The 27,850-nt window shown below is 36.0% G+C and overlaps 1 protein-coding gene across 1 annotated transcript in view; it reads left to right on the top strand.

The window, feature by feature from the left end:
- SNX30 (sorting nexin family member 30) overlaps positions 1-27,850 on the top strand; it is a 167,142-nt gene that overhangs the window by 86,252 nt on the left and 53,040 nt on the right. The window contains exon 3 of the mRNA XM_074280851.1: positions 20,023-20,133. Coding sequence (XP_074136952.1) covers positions 20,023-20,133 — 111 coding nt within the window. The remainder of the gene's footprint in view (positions 1-20,022; positions 20,134-27,850) is intronic.

Raw genomic sequence — 27,850 nt, 5'->3', positions numbered from 1 at the left:
AAAGCCACAGGACTTATGAGAAAAATGGGGTCTGGGAGAACACACTCAAAAACCTCAACATTGACACATAAAAAAGATAGAAACCTAATTTTTAAAAAAAGGTAGTACAGTTTTATATATGTAATACATAAATGTTATAATAATATTATAATATTATATAATATAATAAAGCCTCTATTCTGGGGTCCCATGATCTGGAGTTGCAAAATCTCAGATAAATTGCATGGGCCCTGGAGTATCAGGCCTTTTCAAAGGTTTGGAGAGTGATTTCAGTCCTATCCCCTCTCCTATAGCTCCTATAACACTAGAGGATATATACTAAGTATGAGGCTTTACTTTGAAAAAGGCATGAAGTTTGTTTGTGGAAGGGGGGTGTTAGAAGGGTTGCAGCTTGTGAGTAATTGCAGAGTGGTGCAGTTTTCTTCACTGTAGCAGTTTCTTGGGGAAGAAACTTTGAGTAAGCAAAATTCTTGTTATGCTCAAAATGTTTCTTAACATATCAATCATGTTCCAGCAGATTTGCATTTTTGAAATGGGCATTATAGCAGAACTGACTGGATCAGGGAATCTAGAATTGCCTAATTTCTAAATCATTGACAAAGCTTTATTAAGGGTTTGTGATATAGTAAACACTTTACTTTTATCTCAGGAGTTACCAAGTTAATAAAAAATAGGAATGTCGATGTGAAAATATTCTTTGAGCTTTTTCTACATGTGTGAAATATCAAAAAAGAGGTATAAAGATGAGTAAGAAATGGTCCTGGCCTTCTAGAAGCTTGTAAGCTTGGGGGAGTAGAAATAAGAATTGTATACAAATTAATATTGATGAGGAAACCCCAAAACTCTGAAAAATCCTTAAAACAGCAAACCTCCTTCGACTCTGCCTCAGGGAGGGGACTCCACCCTAAGCACAAACAGTTTCATCTTTATCTGGCTCAGTCCTGAAACTCATTGAATTCAATTCAAATTCTAACCCTGGCTGAAACCCAGCCTGGAGCCTACCTGGGACTCCACCCACAAGCCCTCTTCAGTTTGTAGCCAAAGCCCCTTATTATAAAAGAGCCAAGCTGGAGTCCTCTCTTTGCAGAGGTCCCAAATATGGCAACCTTATTTACTCCTGCCATATCAAAGGATTTCTGCCCACTGGAACTCTGGTTCTGGTGCCTTTTATCTCTACTTTCAACTTTATTAACTAAACTTTACTTCACCCCATAATAAACCTCTTTTATCAATTTAGGTTTTCGGGTCTGTAAATTCCTTTACAGATTGTGCCGCTATTAGACCTCATTTAACTCTGTATCTTTGCACGGAATCCAAAAGAGTTTCAGGGAAGCTCTATTTGACTCCCTGTACCCTGAACCTGCCACTAGACCTCAATTAAACCTAATTTCATTTAGGTACCCCAATTATAAACCTCATCATTACAATACAAAGTGTGAAAATATTTAAAAGGTACTATGCTCAAAGAGGGTAGCGCACAGAGGGGGCAAGCATTATGTGCCAAAACTGTACTAAGCATTTTACAAATATATTCTCTCCTTTGATCCTTACATTTTGTTCTTATTTTACAGTTGAGGAACCTGTGGCAGACCAAGGTACTTGCCCAGGGTCACACAACTAATCAGGATCTGAGGTTGTGCATATGAACTCAGTTCTTCACTGACATAGAAGAGATAGCCTTTAAAGGCTTGGCTTAAGCCAAACCTTGAAGATTGCTAGGTGTGTGGAAATTCCAGGCCTGGGAAATAATGTGAACAAAGGCCATTCGCAAGAGGTAAAGTGTGGTAAAGGCTGATAGGCCTTTTTTTGACTCACTCTGAATATATTAAGGATAAAAACTTTACTGAGGCAGAAACTGTTTGAAAAACTGGACATTTCAGTCATCAAAAAATAATCAAGCCATCTGAATTAAAAAGGAAAAGTGTTTTTTAAAGAAAACTTCTGGGTAGTAACATGGTGGTTGAAGATTTTTCCTTGAAGTCAGAAATACCCAGGTTAGAGTCCAGCATCTGTGCCCTGGGGTAGTTATTTAACTCTTAGTGTCCCCAATAGCTGTGTAAGATAAGTTGCAGAGCAGAGTGTGATGTTCAATGGCACAGGAAGTTAATCACTGAGAGCTCCCAGCAATCCCTTTCCTCTCTTTGCTAATATCTAATATGATTGTTTTTGTTAGAAAATGGGGAAGAGATAAGGGGAAAAAAAAAAGTATCTTAAGCACCATTTCCTCTTTCCTTCCCAAAGCTGCTGGCTTACAAGAAAAATTTTGAGTAATTTCTTCTAGACTGAAAAATGTTTCTGAGAACAAAATGATCTCTCCACAGAAGACCTATTCTTTCTAAATCATTCTCAGTCTTCTTTGCAAATTTTTCATACATGTCATACCCATCAGTTATGGGCACATCCTATGACTCTTGTCTCTGTTCCTCTTCCCTCATTCTATATATCCTATGACTCTTGTCTCTGTTCCTCTTCCCTCATTCTATATATTTTCTTGCTGGCATCATTGATGACGAGAAACTGAGGCTCTAAGCCGAGATGGATCAGCTCCTTTTCTGGTTGTCTGATTACCTCTCTCTCCTTCCCCAAAGGAACCAAAGGCCGGATCGTGTTAGCGAATGAATTCGCTACTCAGTGTTGTGTTAAAACAAAGTCTTTATTGATAGTAAAGGGATAGACAGGCATTTGGCTTCTAGAAAGGCCAAAGTGCCTGGCAAGGGGATGCCAGTTGGTGGGCACAAGGCAAGGATAGTGAGTGTGAGGAATACAATTTTAGAAATTCTTTTTATACATAATCAGGGTCATAAAAACAAAGTATGTATAGAGATGTTATCCAAGAGGTTCCGGAGATGTTTGTAAATAAGACAAGAATTTCTCTTAAGGATATAAAATTCTATTAATCATTTGTCTCAAGTTATCTCCTTTAATCTCTCCTAAGACAAGAATTTCCTGTTAGTTATTTGTATCTTGGGCTATCTCTTTTTGACTTATCATCATCAGCTCCTGTAGATTCAGTTTCCAACACAAACCCTCACCACTTCTTGCCCTGTTATTGCAATAACCTACTACTTGGTCTTCCTGATTGAAGTCTCTCCCCATTCTAATCCATCTTCTGCTCAACTGAAAATGAATTTCTGAAGTACAGCTAGGTGGTGTAATGGATAGAGAGCAGAGTCAGAAGACTCATCTTTATGAGTTCAACTCCAGCCTCAGACACTTGACAACCATATGATCCTAGGCTAGTCACTCAACCTTGCTTGCCTCAATTCCTCACCTGTGAAATGGTCCTGGAGAAGGAAAATGAAGTATCTCTGCCAAGAAAACTCTAAATGGAGTCACAAAGAATCATGTACCACTGAATAACAGTGAACACTATGCTAGTTTTCTGCTCAGGTAGTTCCAGTGGCTTCCTATTACCACTAGAATCAAGTATAAGATATTGTTTAGAATTTAAAACTCTTCTGAACTTGGCTTCTTCCTATCTTTCCTTACACTAACCCACTGTGTGATCCAGGTACATTGGTCTTCATACTTGCCTTTCTGCTCACACAATGCTCCCATCTCCCAATTGTGTGCTTTTGTGCCAGCTGCATCCTGTGCTTGAAATGCTTTATCTCCTAATGTCCTAACTCACCTGGCTTCTTTCAAAAAAGCTCAAATCCCACATTGTTTAAAGAGGTTTTCCCCAGGGTCCCCATCTGTAAGTAAGCACATTTCCATTGAAATTACTTTCTATTTCCTTTATAGGTATTCTGTATTTTCCTAATTGTTGTGTTCTCCCTTTAGGACGGAATCTCCTTCTCTATCCCCAGTGCTACTTAGCTGTTGAACTTTGTCTGTCTTTATGATATCTTTTCCTTCTTGGAGAGACCTTATAAAAACAGTGTCTTAATGTTGCTTCTGATTTGTATTTCTACTGTGAGTATTTTGTTTGACCCATCCATTTAAATATATCTGTGTATATATACATAAAAAGTTTAATATCATACATTCAGAAATGATATTCTAAAATAAAATATAGATAACTAATTATAAAGATGAATTGATTGAAAAAATTAAAGGCCTAATTTACATAATAAATTGTAATCAATATACTTTAATATATTAAAATTTCCAAGTATTTTGAGAAGTTAAGGATACATGACTTGGGTTTTTAAACTTAGGGTTTGATATTAAACTACTGAGTTTTAAATGTTGGAAGTGCCTTAATTATTAAAACTCAAAAAAAAAAAAACTTCAGATGAAGAGGTAGAAACTTTAATTCAGGATAAATTTTATATTGAACCATCAGAGAATTTGAAGTTAGTAAAGTCAAAAGTGATGTGCTAATAGGATACTTGCCAGCTTCAGAGAGTATATAGGCTGTGCAGAATCTGAAGGGAAAATATTTTCTCTACTCTGTGTATGTTTTGAGCTTGAATTATTGATCTTAGTTGGCTAAAAGATAACAGACAAAGATGGGAGGGTTGTGAGGTTCTTTTCCTGTTTGAGTTAACATTTTCTTTCTGTTCTTTGCTCAGATATTTCCATTGAATATACGAGCCTACTGCAAGTAGCTTCCTTGATGGCAAATGTGACATTTGACTCACTGATCTGTTTCTGTCTACTTTCCCATAATTAGATCCCTGTTAAGGAATTCCAAGTGTTCAAACATGCACACAGCATTTTAAAAGGAAGCTTATTTATACTTCTTAACCTTTTCTGCTGCCTGAATTTTAAGCTGGTTCTGCAACCCTCAATCAGCTAGTAATAAACAAATAGTGTTTATAAATACATTAGAATCAAGAAATCCTTTTCTCTATGTATTTTCTTGTGTCAAAATATATACCCTAATCCTATGAGAGCAATGTTTTATTTTAATGTTTTAATGCTTTGCATTAAATTTTGCACACAAATTCTGTGACTCTTAGAATTGAAATCCTCAGATCCTCTGATCTGTTTCCTTGCTCTGTGCATCAATCATTATATCACAGGCCCATGGATCTAGATATGGGTTTTTTATCCTAGAATCTATGAACTTTTTTTTAAAGAAATTTATTGGATAGCTATTTCATTGTAATTGCTTTCCTGTGCATTTTATTTTATTCATTTAAAAATGTTATTCCGAGAAGGACTCTGTAGGCTTTACCAGATAATCAAAGGGATCCATAATACAAAAAAAGTTAAAAAGCCCTCATCTAAAATGAGAAGGGATTTAATGACTAATAATGAATTAAATGACTAGCAAAGGTCACCCAGGTAATCTGCAGCAGAGGTAGAATTTCATTTAGTATCTAGTCTTTGATAAGCACAATGTTAGATACTGGAGATATAAACACAAATAAATACATTATTTACCCTCTTGGAACCTACATTTTGTCCAGTGAAACATATACACAAATCCTTTATATTTTGGTTCTACAGCTTCGTAAGTTTGATCATTTGACACCTTTGCTGTCAGTCAAACTGTGAAAAGCAGTGTGAGGGCCACACAGTCCTTCAGTATTCAAAAGACCATTCAAGGTTTATCTTAGCCTCTTGAGAAGGAAAACAATGCATGTAGAAACCACTTCCAAAAGAAAGCTTTGTTTTAATTAAAGAAGATTTAGTCCAAGAGGAGAGTTGGTTGACAGTGTGACCATTCTTGTCCTTAGGATTCTTAAGAGTAATAACCAGGAAAGAAATTTTCTTTTCTTTTTTTTTTAATTAATAATTTTTTATTATATATATATTTTTATAATATTATCCTTTGTATTCATTTTTCCAAATTATCGCCCCCCCTCTATTCCCTCCCCCCGATGACAGGCAATCCCATACATTTTACATGTGTTACAATATAGTCTAGGTACAATACATGTGTGTGAATATCATTTTCTTGTTGCACAATAAACATTAGAATCCGAAGGTACATGCAACCTGGGCAGACAGATATTAGTGCTAACAATTTACATTCACTTCCCAGTGTTTCTTCTCTGGGTGTAGCTACCTCTGTCCATCATTGATCAACTGGAAGTGAGTTGGCTTTTCTTTATGTTGAAGATTTCCACTTCCATCAGAATACATCCTCATACAGTATTGTTGTTGAAGTGTATAGTGATCTTCTGGTTCTGCTCATTTCACTCAGCATCAGTTGATTTAAGTCTCTCCAGGCCTCTCTGTATTCCTCCTGCTGGTCATTTCTTACAGAGCAATAATATTCCATAACCTTCATATACCATAATTTACCCAACCATTTTCCAACTGATGGACATCCATTCATCTTCCAGTTTCTAGCTACAACAAAAAGAGCTGCCACAAACATTTTGGCACACATGGGCCTCTTTCCGCTTTTTAGTATTTCTTTTTAAGCCCAGTAGTAGTACTGCTGGGTCAAAGGGTATGCACAGTTTGATAGCTTTTTGGGCATAATTCCAGATTACTCTCCAGAATGGCCGGATTCTTTCACAACTCCACCAGCAATGTATTAGTGTCCCAGTTTCCCCATATCCCCTCCAACATTCATCATTATTTGTTCCTGTCATCTTAGCCAATCTGACAGGTGTGTAGTGGTATCTCAGAGTTGTCTTAATTTGCATTTCTCTGATCAGTAGTGATTTGGAACACTCTTTCATGTGAGTGGATATAGTTTCAATTTCTTCATCTGAGAATTGTCTGTTCATATCCTTTGACCATTTATCAATTGGAGAATGGTTCGGTTTCTTATAAATTAGGGTCAGTTCTCTATATATTTTGGAAATGAGACCTTTGTCAGAACCTTTGTTTTTAAAAATATTTTCCCAATTTGTTACTTCCCTTCTAATCTTGTTTGCATTAGTATTATTTGTACAGAAACTTTTTAGTTTGATGTAATCAAAATCTTCTATTTTGTGATCAATAATGATCTCTAGTTCTCCTCTGGTCATAAAAGGAAAGAAATTTTCAATGGAAGTTAGGCTGTTCAGTGTATATTTGAAAAGTCAGTGCAAGTGGCTCAGGATTAATTTAATATATGAGCTGCATTTTCTTTTCTCCTTTGCAGCACTGCAGTGGTGTTTCCTTGGGATTTCTTAGTGATCTGAGCCCTGATCTCAAATTAGCACATCTGGTGGCAATGGACAGAGCAGTGATCAAGTCACATGCATCAAGTCACTTGGGCACCCAACTTTGGTATTTTCCTTGACTTCTCACTTTCCCTCTCCCCTTGTAGCTAATCAGTTACTAGGTCTTAATCATTTCTATTACCACAACATCTTCACCATCCTTCCCTCATCCTTCCACTCACGGTCACTGTTGTGATTTTATCACTTCTTGTTTGGACTACTGAATAAACTTATTGATCTTTCTGCTTTCAGTCTTTGCCTTCTCTATTTCATCCTATGTACTGCTACCAAAGTGACTTTCCAAAAATAGATGTTTGGACGTGTTATTTGCCTATTCAAAAAACTCTAGTGGCTCCTTATAGATTTAGAATCAAATGTTTTATTTTTTCTCATATTTTGTTTTTTTTTTTAACATATTTTATGATGCCCATAATTATTAGTATGGCAGAACATTATATAATTTATGAATGAGTAAACACATATTTATTGGCATTGTATGTATGCGTCTTTAATTGAAATATATGATTTTAAAATTTTGGAGACTATTCTAAGGCAGAGATAGTTGAGAACTGAATTGATGAGGTTCCCTCAATTACTTTTGTACTTCTGTCTCTGCTCTGGTTTAATGCTTTCTCTAAGAGTGACTAATTGAGCTTAGAAAAGATTTTTTTAAAGTTCACTTGATACATTTTTAATCACTTCCAGAGAGTTTTTCCCTGAATCCAGACTTTCTCTTACATCAAAATTATGCAAAATCAGCCAACACAATAACTACATCTTCATGTGCAGTATTCAGCTCCTGTATTCTCCTTGCTCACCAAGTATAGGGACTAGTGTTTCATAATCTGTCTTTTGGAACCTATACTAGTTGTAGAATATAATAAGCATTCAGCTGCCTTTGAATATTGTTTTCCTTTCCAATCTGGTTATCATATATATACTAATACAGAACTTCTTAAATTCTTCCCACTCATGATCCCTTTTCACCTATGAAGTTTTTTGCAACTCTGGGCATATAGGTATCTAAAATAGGTATACAAACCAAACATTTACTATAATAAATCCATAATTTTATAACCTTCATATTCAGTTGCATGAGCTCATATGGGGTAGCAACCCACACTTTGTTCTAATAATTTGGCTTTCATTGCTTATCAGTTCCACATATGTCTTTCTGAAGTCCTGAATTCTTATGACATAATAATATTCCATTACATTCATATGCCACTTTATTCAACCATTCATTTCTTAATGAATGACTGCCCTCTGGCTTGAATTCCAGTTTTTGATTAGCATAGAAAATTCTGCTATGAATATTTTAATATGATTTTACTTCTCTTTCTTTCTCTCAACTTTCATGTCCAATAGTACATTGAAAGAGTATCAAGTCTGATCAATTTTAATGGACGTGGCCTTTGGCCCTCTTCAACCAAATCAATTCCAATAGACCAGTAATGAACTGAACCAGTTACACCTAGCGAAAGAACTCTGGGAGATGACTATGAATCACTACATAGAATTCCCAATCCCCCTATGTTTTTCTGCCTGCATTTTTTATTTTCTTCACAGGCTAATTGTACACTGTTTCAAAGTCTGACTCTTTTTGTACAACAAAATAACTGTTTGGATATGTATACCTATATTGTATATAATTTATACTTTAACATATATAACATGTATTGGTCTGACATCTGAGGAAGAGGGTGGGGGAAAGGAGGGGAAAAATTGGAACAAAAGGCTTGGCAATTGTCAATGCTGTAAAATTACCCATGCATATATCTTGTAAATAAAAAAGCTATAATAAAAAAGAAAGTCACTCTTTTCTCATGTAACTCTAAATCAGAGAAAATATATTTTTAAAAGTACTTTTGTGAGAGTTTAGCCCTGTGAAAATCAAAACCTTTGTGATATACATATTACAAATTGTAGATATAGATGGGCTAATGGTCTCCTTTTTCTTTCCAGTTTCTGATGTTACTGTCCAGATGTAAATGCCCCATCCAGTAACTAAGGCAGCTAGATTACACAGTTGATAAAGAGGAGTGCTGAACCCAAGAGTCTGAAAAACTCAGTTTCAATATGGTCTCAGATTTGAGAGTGCATGATCCCTGGGCAAGTCCCTTAACCTCTGTCTGCCTCATGTTCCTCCTCTGTAAAATAAGATAAATAGCACCTACCTCCCAGGGTAGTTGAGAAGTTTAAATGAAATAATATTTGTAAAATGCTAAGCTTAGCACCCGGTATGGTTGGCACTTGATAATCTTTTCTTTCCTCTTCCCCTCCCTCCTTTTTTCCTCCCTCCCTTTTTCCTCCCTCTCTTCTCTCTCCCTCCCTCTCTACTTCTCCTTCCTCTCTCTATCCCTTCCTCCTTCTCTCCCTTCCTCCTTTTCTTCTTCCCACTTTGCTTTCCCCTCTCCTTCCTGTCTTCCCTCCCTTTCTCCTTCCCTCTTTCCTTCCTTTTTTTCTTTCCTTGAAGTTGAAACAATGGGCCCTGAGTATGCAGGTGACTCTGAATATGTCAAGGATGGACTTCCACCAGGCCCCTCCCCTGCCAATTGACATAGTTAATTGTTTGCATTTGAAATTGGATTCACTATGTGTCCTTGGAAGTCAAGACAGGCTCTTGTCAGTCTGTCCTAGACTGAGAAACTGATGAGGTTAATGGCAGCTTAGAGAGCTGTGGGAACCCCTCTTTGGTAGGTGCAGGTCCAATGTGAAAGAATTCACAAACCTGAAATATTAGCCAGGCAAAAGGAAGTTTATTGTTGACAGCTTTTGCTAGAAAGACTGACTTCTGAGTGACTAAGTCCTGGCAAAGAGATAAAGGTTCTCGCAGAGAAATCCTGGCAGAGAGATAAACAGAGGTATTAACACTGAGAAGAGAATGTCTTCAAATTCATTTGGGGAAAAAGGGGCAAAGATATCAGACTTCTGTAACTGCTTCAAGCTGACAAGGGTCATAGAGATATCCCTAAGTTCACTGGGAGGGGTGCAAGCCAGAAGGAGTGGAGTGAGATCTGAAAACCACAGGAGGGCATCTAATTGTATGTCCCAATCAGTCTGCAGGCAGGAGAAGCAGCTTAGAACCTAGAGGAGACAAATCTCACGAGCAGTTTGAAAATGCAGGAGTAAAAAGATAATTAGAAGTGGAGTTAATATAGGGGTTAGTAGAGACCATAGCCAGGAAGCCCACCCAGAGGAAGATTGGGGGGGGGGGTGTAAGGAGTTTCTCATGAATATCTTGTATCCATCCAGCTTTCTCTATGATTCTCTCAGTGTGAAGCCCAACCTCCCTTGAATTGTTAATGTATATGCAGCAAGAGGTGTTGACCAGGGTGCAAACACCTCTGTGAGGTAAGGAGATAATCTAAGACTATTTGGTTATCTAAAACCATGTTAGCAAGCGAGTCCAAGGATTCTTGGATCTCCCGGAGAGAATGTGCAGTTTTGTTGTCCAGCTGGTTGATTGTGGCAATAAGGTTGAGAGAATGTTTTCATGTTCTAAGTTTCCCACCCAGGGGGCTAGCATTGCTATGCCTTTAAGAACCAAAGAACATTTCTCCAAAATCCCCGCTTTTGTCTCCTTGAAGGGGTGGGGGCTGTATTTGAAGTACTGGCATTGTAGCCTAAAGTGCAAGACCAATAGTGCTTGATCTGAGGGTGTTTGAATCTAGCCAGAGAGAGAAAGGACATACCCCCTTTCTTTCCAGACAGCCCCGTGAGCATGCAAAATATGAAAAGCATATTTGGAGTCAGTTTAAGTGTTCACTCTCATTCCCTTCCCCAGTTCAAAAGCTCTAGTTAGGGCAGAGGCCCCAGGAAGTAATGGTTTAGCTTCTATGGTGCCAGTGGGAGTCACCACAGAATAACCTGCCTTTCTTTCCCCATTTTCAGGGAGCAGGGTAGCAGGAAGATTGTGGCACACCCAGAAAGTCAGATCAGGTAGGAGACCCTGATATCTATTGGGTCTTCCACCAAGCCACTGATGTCCTTTGGCTTCTAAAATGCTCTAAATCTGGTGGGGAGTTAAAACCTCTAATGGCTGTCCCAAAGTTAGTTTTGAGGCTTCTTTAATTAAAAGGGCATTGGCAGCTACTAGTCTAAGGCAGGATGGCCACACCAGGGAAACCCAGTTCAATTTTAAAATGTATGGGATAAGCATGCTTTCTGAAAGGGTTAGCAGCTCCAGTTCCCTTAAGACATAGACAACCTGTCTGGGATGGGTGTGGTCCTGTTCTGAAAGGGATTTAAAACTACATAGGGATGCAGAGGGAGGCTCCCCTGTCCCTAGAGGAGCTGGAAGGAGGGAGTTTGATTTCCTTCCAGCAAATTTAAGCAACATCCTATAATGCTGTTTTAATTTAAGCTTTCCAGTTTTGAAATCTTTCCAGCCGTATTTGTAGAAGCAGAGGTGTTTTACCACATTTTTTCCAAAAAGAAAAAAAAAAAAAAAGAAGCCTTAGTTTCCCCAATTCTATAGCTCCTCATCCAGCTCTAGACATCTCTAGAAATGCTTCCTGAGTAAGGGGGCCTTTTTGTCAGAGAATGCAGGTATTCTCAACCAGGCATCCCTGAGAGAATTCTGTTCAAGCCTGGGGCTCCGACGATTCAAATCTTCCCAGGTATTTGAGTATCCAGCTATAGAATAGACAACAAGAAAAGGCTTTACCTCATTCAGGTTTTGGGGGATTTCCCAGTCAGAGAACCAAATGATGTGGTTAGTGGCAGTTTAAAGAGTTGTGGGAACCTCTCTTTAGTCAGCCTAGGTCCAATGTGAAAGAATTTACAAACTTGAAATATTAGACTGGCAAAAGGAAGTTTATTGTTGCAGAAGTCAGCTTTTGCTAGGAGACTGGCTTCCAAGTGGCAAAGTCCTATTAGGGAAATGGAGGCTGGCACTGAGAAGAGAATGCCTTCACAGAGAGCAAAAGAATTGGCAGCTATGCCAAAGAGGCAAAGCATACTTACTACTTTGGACGTTCTGCAAAGAATGGGTGAGCAGAAGCCTATTTTATGAGCAGATCTTGGCAGAGAGTTGGGGGGGGGGGCAGTTTGAGCTAATCAGACCAGGATCTCCCAATTGAATGAAATTACTTTGAAGGCTTTTTCAGCCTGAATTTGAATAGGGATCTGGTTATCAACTGGGGAGGGGAGAAGTGATTTGCTTTAGAAAAGGTCAGCCAGGAGGATATGCTCTCTCTCATAGACTCTCTGGAGTCTGGGAGACTAGGACTCTTTTTGCAGATCAAAAGGGGACACAGTTTTAAAGTGGTAATTTTACAGATTAAAGGGAACACAGTTTTACTCCCTGTCAAAAACTGCTTCTGCAACTGGGACCTATATAGATAAAGTAGGAGGTACCTTCATATCTTCTCTCTCCTTCCCTTTCTCCCTCCTCCACTTCCTTCCTTTTTTCTCCTCCTTTGTCCTTTCCTGAGAGCATTTTGTCATGTTGTAAATATTATGAGCAACAGGAAAAAAAAAAAAAGACGACTCCCTTTAGTAGTATTTTCTTACTTAATAGGTCAATATCAACTTGTTTTTTTGCTCCCAATTGATCCTCTTAACTATTCTCTGAATCAAGTAAGCAGCTGCTTGTATCCCTTAGATTCAATCAGATAAAAGAAATGTTCTGGACCTCCTAAAGATCACTTTAGGAGTTTCTAAAGTTAGGAGTGATAAGAGCACATTGCTAATTAGGAATGTGGCTGAAAAATGCAAACTTCTCCCTTTCTGTCCCTTGTAACTTTCCTTTATGTAAAGAGATACTTAAGAGGAGATATAAAATGCTACTACTGAGCTGTTTTAAAAAACTAAAAATGAAGTGATCATCGGGAGGATAAAAAAAAGGCAATAATAGAATTTAGTTAAACATTTGTTCTGTGACTACTATGTGCTAGGGTCACAAAGTTTTGATAGCGTTCCTATCCCAAAGTAATTTATATATTAGAGTTTATTATATTCTGTCCTAACAATGGAGAAGAGACAATCATTGTTGTAATGCACATTTTATGGTAAATACACAGAAGACTGGAAAGAATCAAAGGGGAAGGATTATTATTCATTGGATGTGAAAAAAGGAAGGATTGACATTTGAATGGGATTTTAAAGGTTACATAGGCATACAATCAAGCAGCAAGCATTTTTTTAATTATAACTTTTTATTGGCAGAACATATGCCTGGATAATTTTTTACAACATTATCCTTCGCACTCACTTTTGTTGTGACTTTTCCCTTCCTCCACTCCCTTCCCTAGATGGCAAGCAGTCTTATACATGTTAATTATGTTATAGTATATCCTAGATACAATCTATGTGTGCAGAACCAAACAGTTCTCTTGTTGCACAGGGAGAATTGGATTTAGAAGGTAAAAATAACCTGGGAAGAAAAACAAAAGTGCAAACAGTTTACATTCATTTCCCAGTGTTCCTTTTCTGGGTATGGCTGATTCTGTCCATCATTGATCAATTGGAACTGAATTAGATCTTCTCTTTGTGGAAGATATCCACTTCCATCAGAATACATCCTCATACAGTATTGTTGTTGAAGTGTATAATGATCTCCTGGTTCTGCTCATTTCACTCAGCATCAGTTGATGTAAGTCTCTCCAAGCCTCTCAGTATTTATCCTGCTGGTCATTTCTTACAGAACAATAATATTCCATAACATCCATATACCACAATTTACCCAACCATTCTCCAATTGATAAACATTGGTTCATTTTCCAGCAGGAGTTCTCAAACTACGGCCCTCGGGCCAGATGTGGCCTGCTGAAGACATTTATGCAGCCCGCGGGGTTATGGCAAATGGGCTGAGGGGCAGAGACAGAGTGTGAGTTTTTGTTTTTACTATAGTCTGGCCCTCCAACAGTCTTGAGGGATAGTGAACTGGCCCCCTATTTTAAAAGTTTGAGGACCACTGTTTTCCATTTTCTAGCTACTACGAAAAGAGCTGCCACAAACATTTTGGCACATACAGGTCCCTTTCCCTTCTTTAGTATTTCTTTGGGATATAAGCCCAGTAGTAGCACTGCTGGATCAAAGGGAATGCACAGTTTGATAACTTTTGGGGCATAATTCCAGATTGCTCCCCAGAATGGTTGGATTTGTTCGCAACTCCACCAGACTGTATCAATGTCCCAGTTTTCCTGCATCCCCTCCAACATTCGTCATTATTTGTTCCTGTCATCTTAGCCAATCTGACAGGTGTGTAGTGGTATCTCAGAGTTGTCTTAATTTGCATTTCTCTGATCAGTAGTGATTTGGAACACTTTCATATGAGTGGAAATGGTTTCAACTTCATGATTTGAAAATTGTCTCTTCATATTCTTTGATCATTTATCAATTGGAGAATGGCTTGATTTCCTATAAATGAGAGTCAATTCTCTGTATATTTTGGAGATGAGGCCTTTATCAGAACTTTTAACTGTAAAACTATTTTCCCAGTTTGTTGCTTCCCTTCTAATTTTGTTTGTATTAGTTTTGTTTGTACAAAGGCTTCTTGATGTAATCAAAATTTTCTATTTTGTGATCAATAATGATCTCTAGTTCTTCTTTGGTCACAAATTCCTTCCTCCTCCACAAGTCTGAGAGGTAAACTATCCTATGTTCCTCTAATTTACTTATGATCTCGTTCTTTATGCCTAAATCTTGGACACATTTTGATCTTATCTTTGTATGTGGTGTTAAATGTGGGTCCATGCCTAGTTTCTGCCATATTAATTTCCAATTTTCCCAGCAGTTTTTGTCAAATAATGAATTCTTATCCCAAAAGTTAGTATCCTTGGGTTTGTCAAACACTAGATTGCTATAGTTATTGTCTATTACGTCTTGTGAACCTAACCTATTCCATTGATCAACTAATCTATTTCTTAGCCAATACCAAATGGTTTTGGTAACTGCAAGCAGCAAGCATTTATTAAACATCTTCTGTGTTCTAGGTGCTGTGCTGGGTACTAGACAATATATAGACAAAATATATATTTTTCAACAGGTAAATGGGGGAATTCATTCCAGATTAGTCAATATCAGGAGAGTAAAGATTGTGTTTGAGGGGACTGAAGATAGTTTGCTTTTGGAATATCATCTGTATAGGGGATTTTAGGATGCCAGCAAAAGTAATATCAACTCTGTCATCCTTCTACTCAAAAAATTTCAGCATTACCCTGTTGCCTAATATGCCTAACTCTGTGCAGAAGAAATATTATTCTGGTAGCTGGAAATTCTGACAATTATTTTGGCAGAATGGAAATGGCAAACACTGTTAGACTATAGCAGTCATCTTGGTCAAAAATGTCAAATTCACTCTCTAGTTGCCCCAAACTGGATTACAATTCAATTGGAAAATATTTAACAAAAGAAATAAAATACATTATAGTATAATATTAATTTGTAGCACTTTAAATCACTATTCAGTCTTCAGGGATTCATTTCCATTGTTGCCATTGGTTTATATGGATGGTAAAGAGAACCTGTGCTAGCGTGGTAGTTTTGGAGACAGAGACAAAGGGAACAGATGGTTGATATAGATGTGAAAACTTCATCTCCACTTACTATAAAGAGGAGCTTGGATGAGTCACTTATCTCTCTGGACTACAGTTTTTTTCATTTGCAAAGTAAAGAACATCCTCAAGATAGTTGTAGTCTCCAATGCCCCTTCTAAGTCTAAGTTGATGATCTTGCAACAGGAAGTGGTAACCAATTGAATATTAGACTTGGAGGTTATCTTTTACTTTTGCCTGGCCTCTAGGTTAAAAAAAATCACGCACCAATACTCTCAAACATTTACCCAAAAGATTATTTTATGGAGAACTCAATACAGGGCAAGTGCTCACAAGGTGGTCAGAAAAAGCAATGCAAGGATACTCTCAATGTCTTTCTTAAGAACTTTAGAACTGATTGTGTGACATGGGAAACAGTGGCACAGGACCACCCAGTATGGCTTGCTGTCATCCAAGAAGGTGCCATGCTCTATGAGCAAAGCAAAATTGAATTAGCCCAAAAGAAACATGAGATGCACAGAGTTAAGAGTCCATCCCCAATGTTCACAGGGACTATTTGTGTCTAACCTGTGGCACAGCACTCTGAGCTTGTATTGGTCTGATCAGCCATAGTTGGACACACTGTAAGACACACTGTAACTCTAACATAGTGATGTCATTTTGATGCTCTTTGAGAACCAAGGACAAGTAATCAACTGATCCTCTAGGTTACAAACAAGGAAGCCAGGATGATTCCACAGAGAAAAACAGTGAAGGAAGAGCAGGTTGAAGGAAGAGAAAATAAAATATTTTGACTATGTTTAGTTAGAAATACTGGCAAATATACAAAGGAAGATGCCTTATAGAGAGCTGAAGAGGAGGATCTTGAAGTGCCAAAGAAAGGAATTTAGAAGGGTATCTTTAAGGGAAAGGCTAAGCCAGACGGTACTGGGCTAATATCTGTTCTATTGAGGAGAGATCTTTTGAATAAAACTAGGCTCCAGGAAACTGTAGCCCATGTATCTCACTAGCCCAGGATGTTGCCTTGGATTGGGAAATATCTTTATTTATGTTGATGCTGCTGTTTCATTCCAGCAAGAATGTCTCCATTTAGCATTTTGGAGTGAGGGAGAAATCTCACCCAGTGCTTATTTTGGGTCCACTCAGGTCATGTTTTAGGTACATCAAAGTTTTTATTTACTCTAGAGCTACTTTGCAGTTTCTTTTCCTGAGAGTACATAATTAAATTAATTAAGTTTGGTTTTGAAATGGTGTGTTTACAGGAGAAGATATATAGTGACTATAGCAATGTAAATAATAAAAAAGAGAACCTGAGTGTTGTATAATTATGGCAACTAGTTTTATTTTTGAGGAAGAGATGAAAAAAATAGATCTCCCTTCTTGGCAGAAGAGAGAGATTGTAAGTATGCAACATTGCATATAATGTCAAACTTAGTTGATGAGTTGATTAGTTTTGCTGGAATGCTATTTTTTAAAGTACATTTCCTGCATTTATTATAAAGAATTCTTTTTGTTTGGGAAGGAGTGTGGGATATATTGGAAAATGAAAATGATATTTTTTAAAAGATGAATAAAATCTTTTAAAGAAAAAAATCATATTGGCAGCTAGGTGGTGGAGTCAGGAGAAAGAACCAGACTCAGAGCTGAATTCAAATCTTGCTTTAGATATCTAACTGTGTGATCTATAGTAAGTCATTTAACCATTATCTCTTTAAGGTTACTCTTATATTAAAAATGAGGATAGCATAGCACCTATCTCCCAGGGCTATTATGAAGATAAAATGAAATAACATTTATAAAGTAGTTGACGATAGTGAAAAAGCTAAACAAATATTAGATATCTTTATTATTATTTTCTAGAGTATTAATTTAACACATGTGGTCCCATAAACCTGAAAACCTGAAAAACAATATCAGTCATTTAAGAATGAGATAAGTGATGTTTTTCTTAGGCCCAGTGACAATCGTTAAGTCTGATTTTCATTTGTAGGGAGAACTTACTATTTATTTTTCTTTATTAAGTATTATTTACTTTAAAATAGAACAGAAAAACTATGTAAAAATTACTATAATGAATTTGAAATAATAGAATTCATTAAAACCACAGAGTCTACTCTATTGTGTTATATTTATGAAAGTTCCATCTCAGAAACCCTACCTCCCTTCAAAGCTAGATCATACTTGGGGCAGCTAGGTGATGCAGTGGATACAGCACCAGCCCTGAAGTCAGGAGGAGCTGAGTTCAAATGTGGCCTCAGACACTTAATACTTCTTAGTTATGTGATCCTGGGCAAGTCACTTAATTACCTCAGCAAAAAAAAAAAAAGCTACTATATGAGACCTTGTACTATTCCCCACCCTGCCAGTGTGGTTTCTTTTATACTCTGAAATTGCTTTGTATTTACTATTTTCTATCTTATAATATAACCAAAAAGTCTTAGTGTGGTTTTAAACTTTATTAGCTTAAAAATCACACTAAAACTTTTGGGACACCCTGTTATGTGTACATGTTTCTCTTGGTTAAATATAAGCTTAATTATTGACTAACTGAATAATATAGTTATGTATAAATAGGTCTGTGTATGTATCTATATTCCAAAACAAGAAATTTCAATTATTTACATTTCTCTTAGAAAGATTTATAGTTAGAGAATTCTTAGAAACAGTTATATCCTTAAACATATAATAAGAAAAGACATAATTAGACTTCAGATATGAAAAGCAATATAAGTTTATTGATCCCTTCTGAGAAATGTGACAGCATGGGCATTCAGGAGAAGAGAACTTTGAAGGGGGAAGAGGAAAAAAGGGATGTTATTTATTATATCTTCCTCCCCAACATGTGTTCTTCCATCCAGTAACTCTGACCTTCTGACTGTTCCATGAACAAGACAATTTATCTTTTGGCTTCAAGCATTTTCTGTGGTTGTCCCCATGCCTGGAATGCTCTATTGACCTTCCTGGCTTTTCTTAGTTTCTATAGAGAGTCTTCTCTAGGCTATTTTAATTTTAGTGTTTTCCCTCTGTTATTATTTGCTATTTATCCAGTTCGTAGCTTGTTTTGTGTGTGTGTGTGTGTGTGTGTGTGTGTGTGTGTGTGTGTGTGTGTATACATACATGCATTTATATATATTTGCATGTTGTCTGCTCCATTAGATTGTAAGCTAGGATTGGCAGGGACTGTCTTTTCTCCTTTTTTTGTTTCCCCAACCCTTGACATAGTGCCCAGCATTTAATAGTAGGGACTTAGTGTTTACTGATGATTGATTTGATTGATTGACCCAGTTATATATGATTTTGAGGAGCCAAGTTCTAGAGATTTTATCAGAGTAGTCATTTTAATGCCCAGTTTTTTGACTCCTATTGTCATTAGTATTAGCCATGAAGTCATTCTTGAATGTCAATTCTGGAAGGTAAGCCTGACAATTTTAGTTTGAGTTGGCCCTCTTGTACTTTGCCTTAGAGAAATGCCTTAATGGAGGTGAAAATTTGGGATAATAACAATATGTAGCATTTACAAAAAGCTTTACAAACATCTCATTTGATAACTATAACAGTCATCTAAAATGCCCAATGTTTATTTAAATACAGAAAAGAATTCCACCTATTTAAATTCAAATCACTTATTAAATACCTATTATGTACCATAATATGGTAAATGCTGGGGATGTAAATCTAATGAATGACACAATCCTTAGATACATGGAGTTTCAGTCTCATGGTGGAGGGTGAGGGATGGTGAGAGACCACAAGGTCATATGCATGTATAAATAGAACAGTATAAGAAGACTAAATAGCAAGTGGTTAAATACAAGGTAGTTTGAGGAAGGGTAATAGCAGATGGAAAAGATCACAAAAAGTTTCATATAGAAGGTGGTATTTGAGCTGCCTCTAGAAGGAAAGAAGAAAATAAAGGAATGTGTAACCACTTGTGGTCTCCCGGAATATAAATTTTAAAGCTCTGTTAATCCTCTACCCCCAAAATCCCTCACCACAAACAGTTTGGCAGAAGGAAATGATTTAACCTTTTCTTCTTCCAGGTACACAGCCTGTCTTGGTCCAGTACAAATCTCTGCTTTCTCACCCTTCCCCAGGAGAAAATAGGGGGCTTCAGAAGTCTTGGAGGATATTCATTGGAGCACTAAACCACCATTTCTAAATACAGTTACTTCTGAGGGCCAACTCTATTTCCATTTCTGCAAGCTGGGGGTGGGGGGGTGGGGAGGGAACCAAACCAAACATCATGATTCCAGTTTCTGAGTTTTAAGTTTGTAGAGCCAAGATGATTTGTCATCCAAAATTGAAAGTCTTTGCCACTTGGCTTCAGTAGCGTGGAGAGGGGTGGAGGCACTTGGATACATTGTTTCTGTAAGCTTGATTTATTCTGAGAAAGCATACACATGTTTTTTTTTCATCTGCCTCCTCCAGTCTCTGTTTAATTTTCTCTCCTCTTTCTTTTTTTGTAGACCAGTCGGATAGAATTTGACTTGCCAGAATATTCAGTTCGTCGAAGATACCAGGATTTCGATTGGCTGAGGAACAAACTGGAAGAATCCCAGCCTACCCATCTCATTCCCGTAGGTAGTAAGCCCTTGTAGCTCGCTACTCAACTTGTCTGCATCCCGCTTATTTAGAATGTGAATTGAATCTTTCATTAAGCTAAAGGCTATAAAGAACATTCACACAATGCCTTGGGAGGACTTATATTCTAAATTTATTTGACCCACATCATAGATACATTTCTACTTATGGACACCACACATTTATCATTATCTTATGCCCTTAGTTTTTTGTTGCTGATTTGGGAAGACTCAGTGTGAAGTCCTTTTGGATGTTTATTCATCTGAACTGTCTCCATAAAAATTGTTTATGACTAAGCTGTCCATGTCCTAAATAAACTTAGTATTAACACTGAGTGTACAATTACAGTATGTTTGAGATTGAAAATGTCCCTAGAGAGTCTTTGTTTTTTCCTTCCAAGCCTTTAATCCTATTGTAAATAGCAAAAATGTGTAATGATATGATCATTACAATAAGAGTTCAGATACCAGTTAACAAATGTAACACCGTTCTTGTTAAAGCTAAATTGTAATTCTTTGCTTAACTTAGTGTTGTTTATTTCTACTGGAGTTGATGATCAGCAGCTTTCTGGTTCAGTTGAAACATTCCAGGACCACATTAGTTAGGGATCTCAAAAAGCCTTCAAAGATACTTTCTTTTTCAGAAACAACCTTTAATAACTTTATAGAGAAAAAAAACTAATTGTTTCTTTACAGGACTCTTTATTTCTCTCTTAATTTTCCTATTCTGCCTAGCTTCTAAGGAGAGATTTTGGTGTTTTTTGTAGCATTCCTCTGTTATCCTAGTCCACCTTTCTAGCTAGATGTAGAATTTTATGTATATTATATGTATGTGTATATATATATATATGGAGAGAGAGAGTCAATATTTACTTGTGTCTGTGTAAAAATCTTTTCTTTCCAAATAGATATCTCTAGAAGTTATTTTGCTATGTTACCTATCAGTATATCAGTTATTTTGTATTAAATCTAAACTAACACACACACGTACATGCACACATGCACACACATTCTTTTTAGGACAAACGTTTTTAACAGTGTGAGCTCTATGGATAAAATTTCAGGGAATCTTTGAGACTGGAAAAAAAAAGACGTTTATTTTCATTGACCCTTGATTTTCTTTATAACTTTATGTTTTTATTTTAATGCATTTTAAAACATTATTCTAAAAAAGGGGTGGATAGGTTTCATCAGACTTCCAAAGGGGGTTGTGACACACAAAAGATTACATATTCCTGCTTTATGGGCTTCCCAGCTTTTCATTATTGCTTTGTGAACCTTAAGACACTATAAGAAATGTTAACTGTTAGGCTGGAAAAAGGGATTTTGGAAATAGAAATTATTCAGATCAAGGGATTCTATTGTTATGGAAAATATATCTCCTTTTTGAGTTAATGTAGTACGTTATTGCTGCTAAATAGACATAACATAATACAGAAATTATAGAGGTAAAAGTTTGGGTTTTATTATGCATAAACACAAGTTCTGTAGGTAGAATAATAATCCTGGATAAAGATTAGGATTCTGATAAGATTTCTTATAGAAAAAAATTGTCATAGAAACAAGTAATTTTTCACATCCAGCAATCTAGCAAACTTAGGCCATAGAAATTGAAAAAACATAAAACAGAATCATAATCTCATATAGATTTTGTAGGTGAACTAAGTCTGTTGCAGATTAAACTGCATTTAGAGGGTTTAATAAACCCATTGTTTATTAAAAGGGGAGATTTACATACTTCAGAGTATTTGACAGGGGAATCCTTCCACACAATAGCTAAATCATTTTGGGATGCTCAAACTTCCCTTTAGCCTTTTACTGGAGAAATATAAAAATGTATTATTATTTATAATCAAAATATCAAAAATAATATTATTCCATGAGTCAGGTTTTAGCTAGGTGAGGCTAATATCAAACATTAATATTTCCTTATTATAATAAGCATTATTATATAATTATATTAAAATTAATATTGCTAAAATTAAGTGATATTAATATCAAGTATTATTATATTAAATATAAATAAATATTAAAACCCATTTGTTAGCCAGAAGATTCAAAAAGGAATAGCATAATTAAAATTAACAAAAGAAAATTTAAAAATTATCTCAGTCCGCTTTTTTGATTGTAGAAAGGTCTACAATATCTCTTTGATCACATATAAACTGGTTTCACTACAACTTACAGCTTAAAGCAAAGTGTATTTCTTATCATTATGCTTCTTATGTTGTTACAATTATAGTAAGTTAATATTAAATACATACTAGAATTTATCTTACTCTTTTTTTCTAATTCAAATCCAAGCTGGAACAGAAATCAATCATTAGAAATAAAGAATAGTGAATAGAGAATAGTTTATGCAAAAGTTAGAAAAACACTGGTTTCCATGCCGACAAAAAATCTATATCTTTTTTTAAAATTAATAACCATTTACTTTCAAAAAACATGCAAAGGTAGTTTTCAACATTCACCCTTGTTAAAAGTTGTGTTCTATGTTTCTCTTCCTCCTTTGCCCCTTCCTTAGGCAGCAAGTAATCCAATATAGTTTAACATTTGCAATTCTTCTAAACATATTTCTACATTTATCATGCTGCACAAGAAAAATCAGATTAAAAAATGAAGGAAAAAAGCAAGGAAACAATAACAACAACAAAAAGTGAAAAAACTATGCTGTGATCCACATTCAGTTCCCACAGTACTCTCTCTGGGTGCAGATGGCTCTCTTAATTGGCCTGAATCACCTCATTGTTGAAAAGAGCCAAATTCATCATAGTTGATAACAGGAATCCATATTTTAAGGCATATTATCCTTAAGACAGTAATGAAATATTTAAAATCTGAGGTCTGTTGTGACAAAGTTGGATTAAAGGTGTAACTTTAGTACATATTATTCCTGGTACAAAATCATTATTTTTATGGTCAGATAAAAATCACTTTTTATAAAACAAATTTACAAACTCTTTCACTTTAGCTATGAGAAATCCTATCATAAAACCACTTCATTACTTTAGAATTTCACAACATGCTTTTTACCAAAACAGACAAGATTTGATGACCTTGCTCAAATAGAAGGTCTTAAGAGACTGATAAGTCCTCAAAAAGTTTCACAGAGAAGAATTTACAAAGTCTCTTGTACTTTTCACTAACAATAAATATTATTATTATTCATTTTAAATCAAAATATGCCCATTTAAATTATTAGCTGTTTTTAAACATTGTAACCACATCCTTTAACAATTCAATTCATATTCTAATAGCATCCAGATTAAAAGAGAAGTTAAATTTTCTAAAATATAATCGAATCACTTTCTAGGTATAATTTTTTAAATTCATAGCATTTCTTATATACTTGATTTTCTCACAATCACAATATAATAAAAATTAGCAGCCCACCAATAACCCAAATAATATTACAAATTTAAAATCATAAAATAAAACTGAATTACCTTACATAAAAATTATTTCATCTATCAATTTGGGATTCGGTATTGTGTTTAGAAAGAAGTGTGGAATAATTTGAAAGCAATTACACTTTTAATTTTTATTCATGCAGTTTCTAAGTATATCACAATGACAAACATTAAGTGTATTTTGCATTAATGTGATTTATATAAACCATCACAATTATCCTAAAAGGAGAATACATCTCATTTTAAATGAGACTACATCATAATATAATTTTAGCACAAATTCAAATCAAAATTGGATTTACAGTTACAAATGGTGTCATTCAAAATCTCGATTTTTCCAAATAGCCATTACCTGCCAGCAACTCAAATTATAGATACTTGTTAATGCTAGCAATGTTGTGGGAGGAATTTGTGTAAAATAGGAGGTTGAAATAGATATCCTCTGAGGCCTAAATTTCTGCTTTCATATTTTCATTTTTATCTATATCTTTTGGGGTTTTTTAATAGCACCTTCATTTCTAAATATATCTTTTTCCTGACCATTAACAGAATTAAAAAGAAAGCAGAAAAACATTTTGCATTTTAGCAGAACTCTAGTGAGTAGCCCCAATAAGTTCTTTCTTGTGTCAAGATAGAATGAATATACCTCCCTTTGACATTTAGTCCTTTGGTCTGATCTCTGCCTTTTTGGGCAGAACATAATTGTTTATCAGTTTTCATTCAGCTTATCTATTAGAAAACCCTGCTGCTCCCTCTAGGCTAGTTCTTCTGTCCTATGGGTGGTAGTCCGTAGGAATAGCTGGACTCTTCCTCCATAGGAGTTGCTTCCTTGGGTGATAGCTGTGAGTGAATGCTGGACTAGAAGTAGCAAGTTTTGGGGAAGGAGAATGGTTTTCATCCCCATCTCCTGTTAGTGGTTGGTTAGCAGCTGTTGACAGTGGTGAGGAAGAAGGTGGAGTCCATCTCTACAACAGTTTCTCCTCTCAATGACGGCTGTGGGTATTAGGCTGGAAACGGGTCTGGAGATTTGGGGTTTTCCAAGGTTTCTTGTGTTCAGCCCAAGGTCAGGGGATAAATAGGGTAGTGATGGCGGTAGTGATTTGACTTGTATGTTACTTACTGCATCCTTCTTGCCACAAGGGTGCTTTGTTGGTTTATTGAGTCCTATTTGATTGCCCTGTGAGCCAACTTTTTATAAAATCCAAATACTCAGATTCCTTGTAGAGTTAATACCCCTGTAAATATTCATGTCGTGGTAATGAATGATGAGGTAAATACCTAATGGTGAGATCTATACCTCATTAAAATTAGGATTAATTAAGGTTTAGTGGCAGGATTGGGGTACAGGGAGTCAAATGGAGCTCCCCTGCATCCCCTTTGCATTCGGCGCAAGGATACAAAGTTAAATCAGGTCTAGTGGCAGCAAGAGTCCCCTGTAAATGAATTTACAGGCCTGAAAACCTAGATTGATAAAATGAGGTTTATTATAGAGTTTGGAAGCAAGGTTAAAGTATGGTTAGTAAAAGGCATTAGATAGAGGAAGAAATACACCATAAATGGCGGGACAGAGAGTCTGTGATGCTAGGCATGTTTGCTGGTGTCTTTCTACTCTCTGCCAAGGGATGATTCTACCTAGGCTCTTCTATTTGCTTCAAGAAGCCTAGGGCAGTGGGCAAATTCTTGGCGGGCTTTTCAGATAAGGAAGAAACTGTTTCGGGGAAACCTGAGCAGATAGTGGGGGTTTGAGAAAAATCCAAGCCAGCTCAGATGGGGGGGGGGGGGGGGCTGGGTACAAGCCCAAACTGGCTCAGATACTGATCTCTCCACTCGGAATACAAAAAGATGCTTTTGACCAGATCTCGTAAATCAAAGGTCAGTCCCAAAGGAAGTTGTAGATCAGACAAGGAATCTTAAAGGGGCTATCACCCCCATCATGAATTCATTCCTTTTTATAGTTCAGGATGCTGCAAAGGTGAAAGTTTTCATTTGAGTCCAGGAACTAAAAAACTAATATATGAGAAAGGTGTCAGGAAAGCCAACTGCTTAACTTGCTATTTTGCCTAGAATTAACCCAGATTAGTCATTAGTTGCTATTTATTTATTGCATTTTCTTAGTATTAGAAAATTCTTCACTTTTACTTATATTTTTGCTTCATAAAAATAAATTCTGAACCTGTGTCTGTGCTTTAAAAAAAAGCCAAAAAACTTAAAAACAAATAAACAAACCCTTCAAATCAAATAGTATTTGAAAGGTTAATTTTGTGAAGAACAATGAGGCCTCCTCCTACAAAATGCCATTGTTGGACATTCAACATTGGGCCATTTGTTGGACCCAGCATCATAATATTTTTATTTAATACAGTAGTGTCAAACTCATATAGAAATGGAGGTCACCAAAATGTACTGAAGGATACTTCTAGATTTAGAAAATTCAAATATGCTATGTTTTATTGTATTATATCACTTGATTAAATATTTACTAATTACAGGAGACATTTGGGACTATTTACAGGTCTCAGTGCTGCCCATCAGTGATTAATATCTCAGATAGATAGATAGGCAGACTTGGGGTCAAATTCCACTTCTGGGGGCAATAAAGTAACACCAGGCACAGGCCCTGGTGTTAAGAGGACCTAAGTTCAAATGGAGCCTCAAACACTTGCCACTTAGTAGCTTTATGACCCTTGGCAAGTGACTTAGTCCTGATTATACTTGCAAAAAACAAAAACAAAAATAAAAAAAATTTCACTTGTTTTACCAACTGGCTGGTGTGACTGGGAAAACCACTTTAACTTTTATTGCCTCAGGCATCTCCATAAGTCTATCAGTTGCAGACCTGCAAGTTTATCAAAAACCTTTTTAGAGGGCAGGTAGTCATTTCGGAGGATAGAGCACCAGCTCTGAAGTCAGACCTGAGTTCAAATTTGACCTCTGACACTTAACACTTCCTAGCTATTCAACTCCAGGCAAGTCACTTAACTCCCAATTGCCTCAGGGGGGGAAAAAACCCTTTTAGTTAAACTGAGATTAAGAATTAAGTATTTCTTCACCTTAAACCTGTTTTTAGACTTTTCCCTTTAGGAATAAAAAAAACTAAGACCTCAGGAAAGTGAATTGAGGAAAGCAACTAGTTTAGAACCAAAAATATCTTTTTCTAATTCAGATCTTTTCTTTCTTTCCCCAATTCTCTGTAATGATTGGTTCCATGGACTTACATTGGATTTACTGGGGGCAATACCCTTTTTTCCATTTGGAAAGGCTTAGAATAATAATCACAAGGAGCAAATTCTTTCAGCCTTTGAGTTGAAAGGTCAAAGAAGGAATTGCGTAATTGGGGCAGTTTTAATAGAAAATTAAAAGATCAATTTAGAATGTTGCTTCATATATATATATATATATATATATAATAAAAAAAATTAAAAAAAAAAAAAGATTGGTATGGAGAGAATGATAGAGATACACACTAAAAAAAAAAAAAAAAAAAAAAAAGAATGTTGCTTCATTTCCTTATTCAAGATTCCTACAAATGTTAATTCTAATTGTTTTCCAGGATAGAGAGATGCCCAAAGGTATAGATGCTCATGCCAGTTGATTCTCTTCTCTCTCTAAACTAGAGATGTTTAGATTTACTATAATGCTAAATCAACAAAATTGCTTCTGGCAGACTAAGATAGTATTGTTTCTTTTTCTTTAAAACAAACAAAGTGTAACCTTTTTTGACTAAATGAATTACCTCATTTGGGAATTCTTCATATTAATTAAATTATAGATCTAATCCCTATTCTTGTCATGATATTAATGCTTCTTATTTGTATAAAATATATAATTTAAGAAACCTTTGACATTTGATCACATTTTAAAAAAAAATTTTATTATACCTTTTTATTTACAAGATATATGCATGGGTAATTTTTCAGCATTGACTCTTGCAAAATGTTCTGTTCTGACTTTTCCCATCCTTCCCCCCATCCCCTCTCCTAGATGGCAGGTAGACCAATATGTGTTAAATATGTTAAAGTATGTGTTAAACACAATATATGTATACATATCCATACAGTTATTTTCCTGCACAAGAAAAATCAGCCTTAGAAATAAGGTAAAAATAACCTGAGAAGAAAATTAAAAAATGCAAGCGGACAAAATTAGAAGGAATGGAAATGCTATGTTGTGGTTCACACTCATTTCCCACAATTCTTTCACTGGGTGTAGCTGGTTCCCTTCATTATTGAGTAGATGGAACTGATTTGGTTCATCTCATTGTTGAAGAAAGACATGTCCATCAGAATGCATCTTCATACAGTATT

The sequence above is a fragment of the Sminthopsis crassicaudata genome, chromosome 1 (genome assembly GCF_048593235.1).
Source record: "Sminthopsis crassicaudata isolate SCR6 chromosome 1, ASM4859323v1, whole genome shotgun sequence".
NCBI classification, from domain to species: domain Eukaryota; kingdom Metazoa; phylum Chordata; class Mammalia; order Dasyuromorphia; family Dasyuridae; genus Sminthopsis; species Sminthopsis crassicaudata.
The sequence above is the reverse complement of the archived record's forward strand: the minus strand, read 5'-3'. Positions and strand labels throughout refer to the sequence as shown.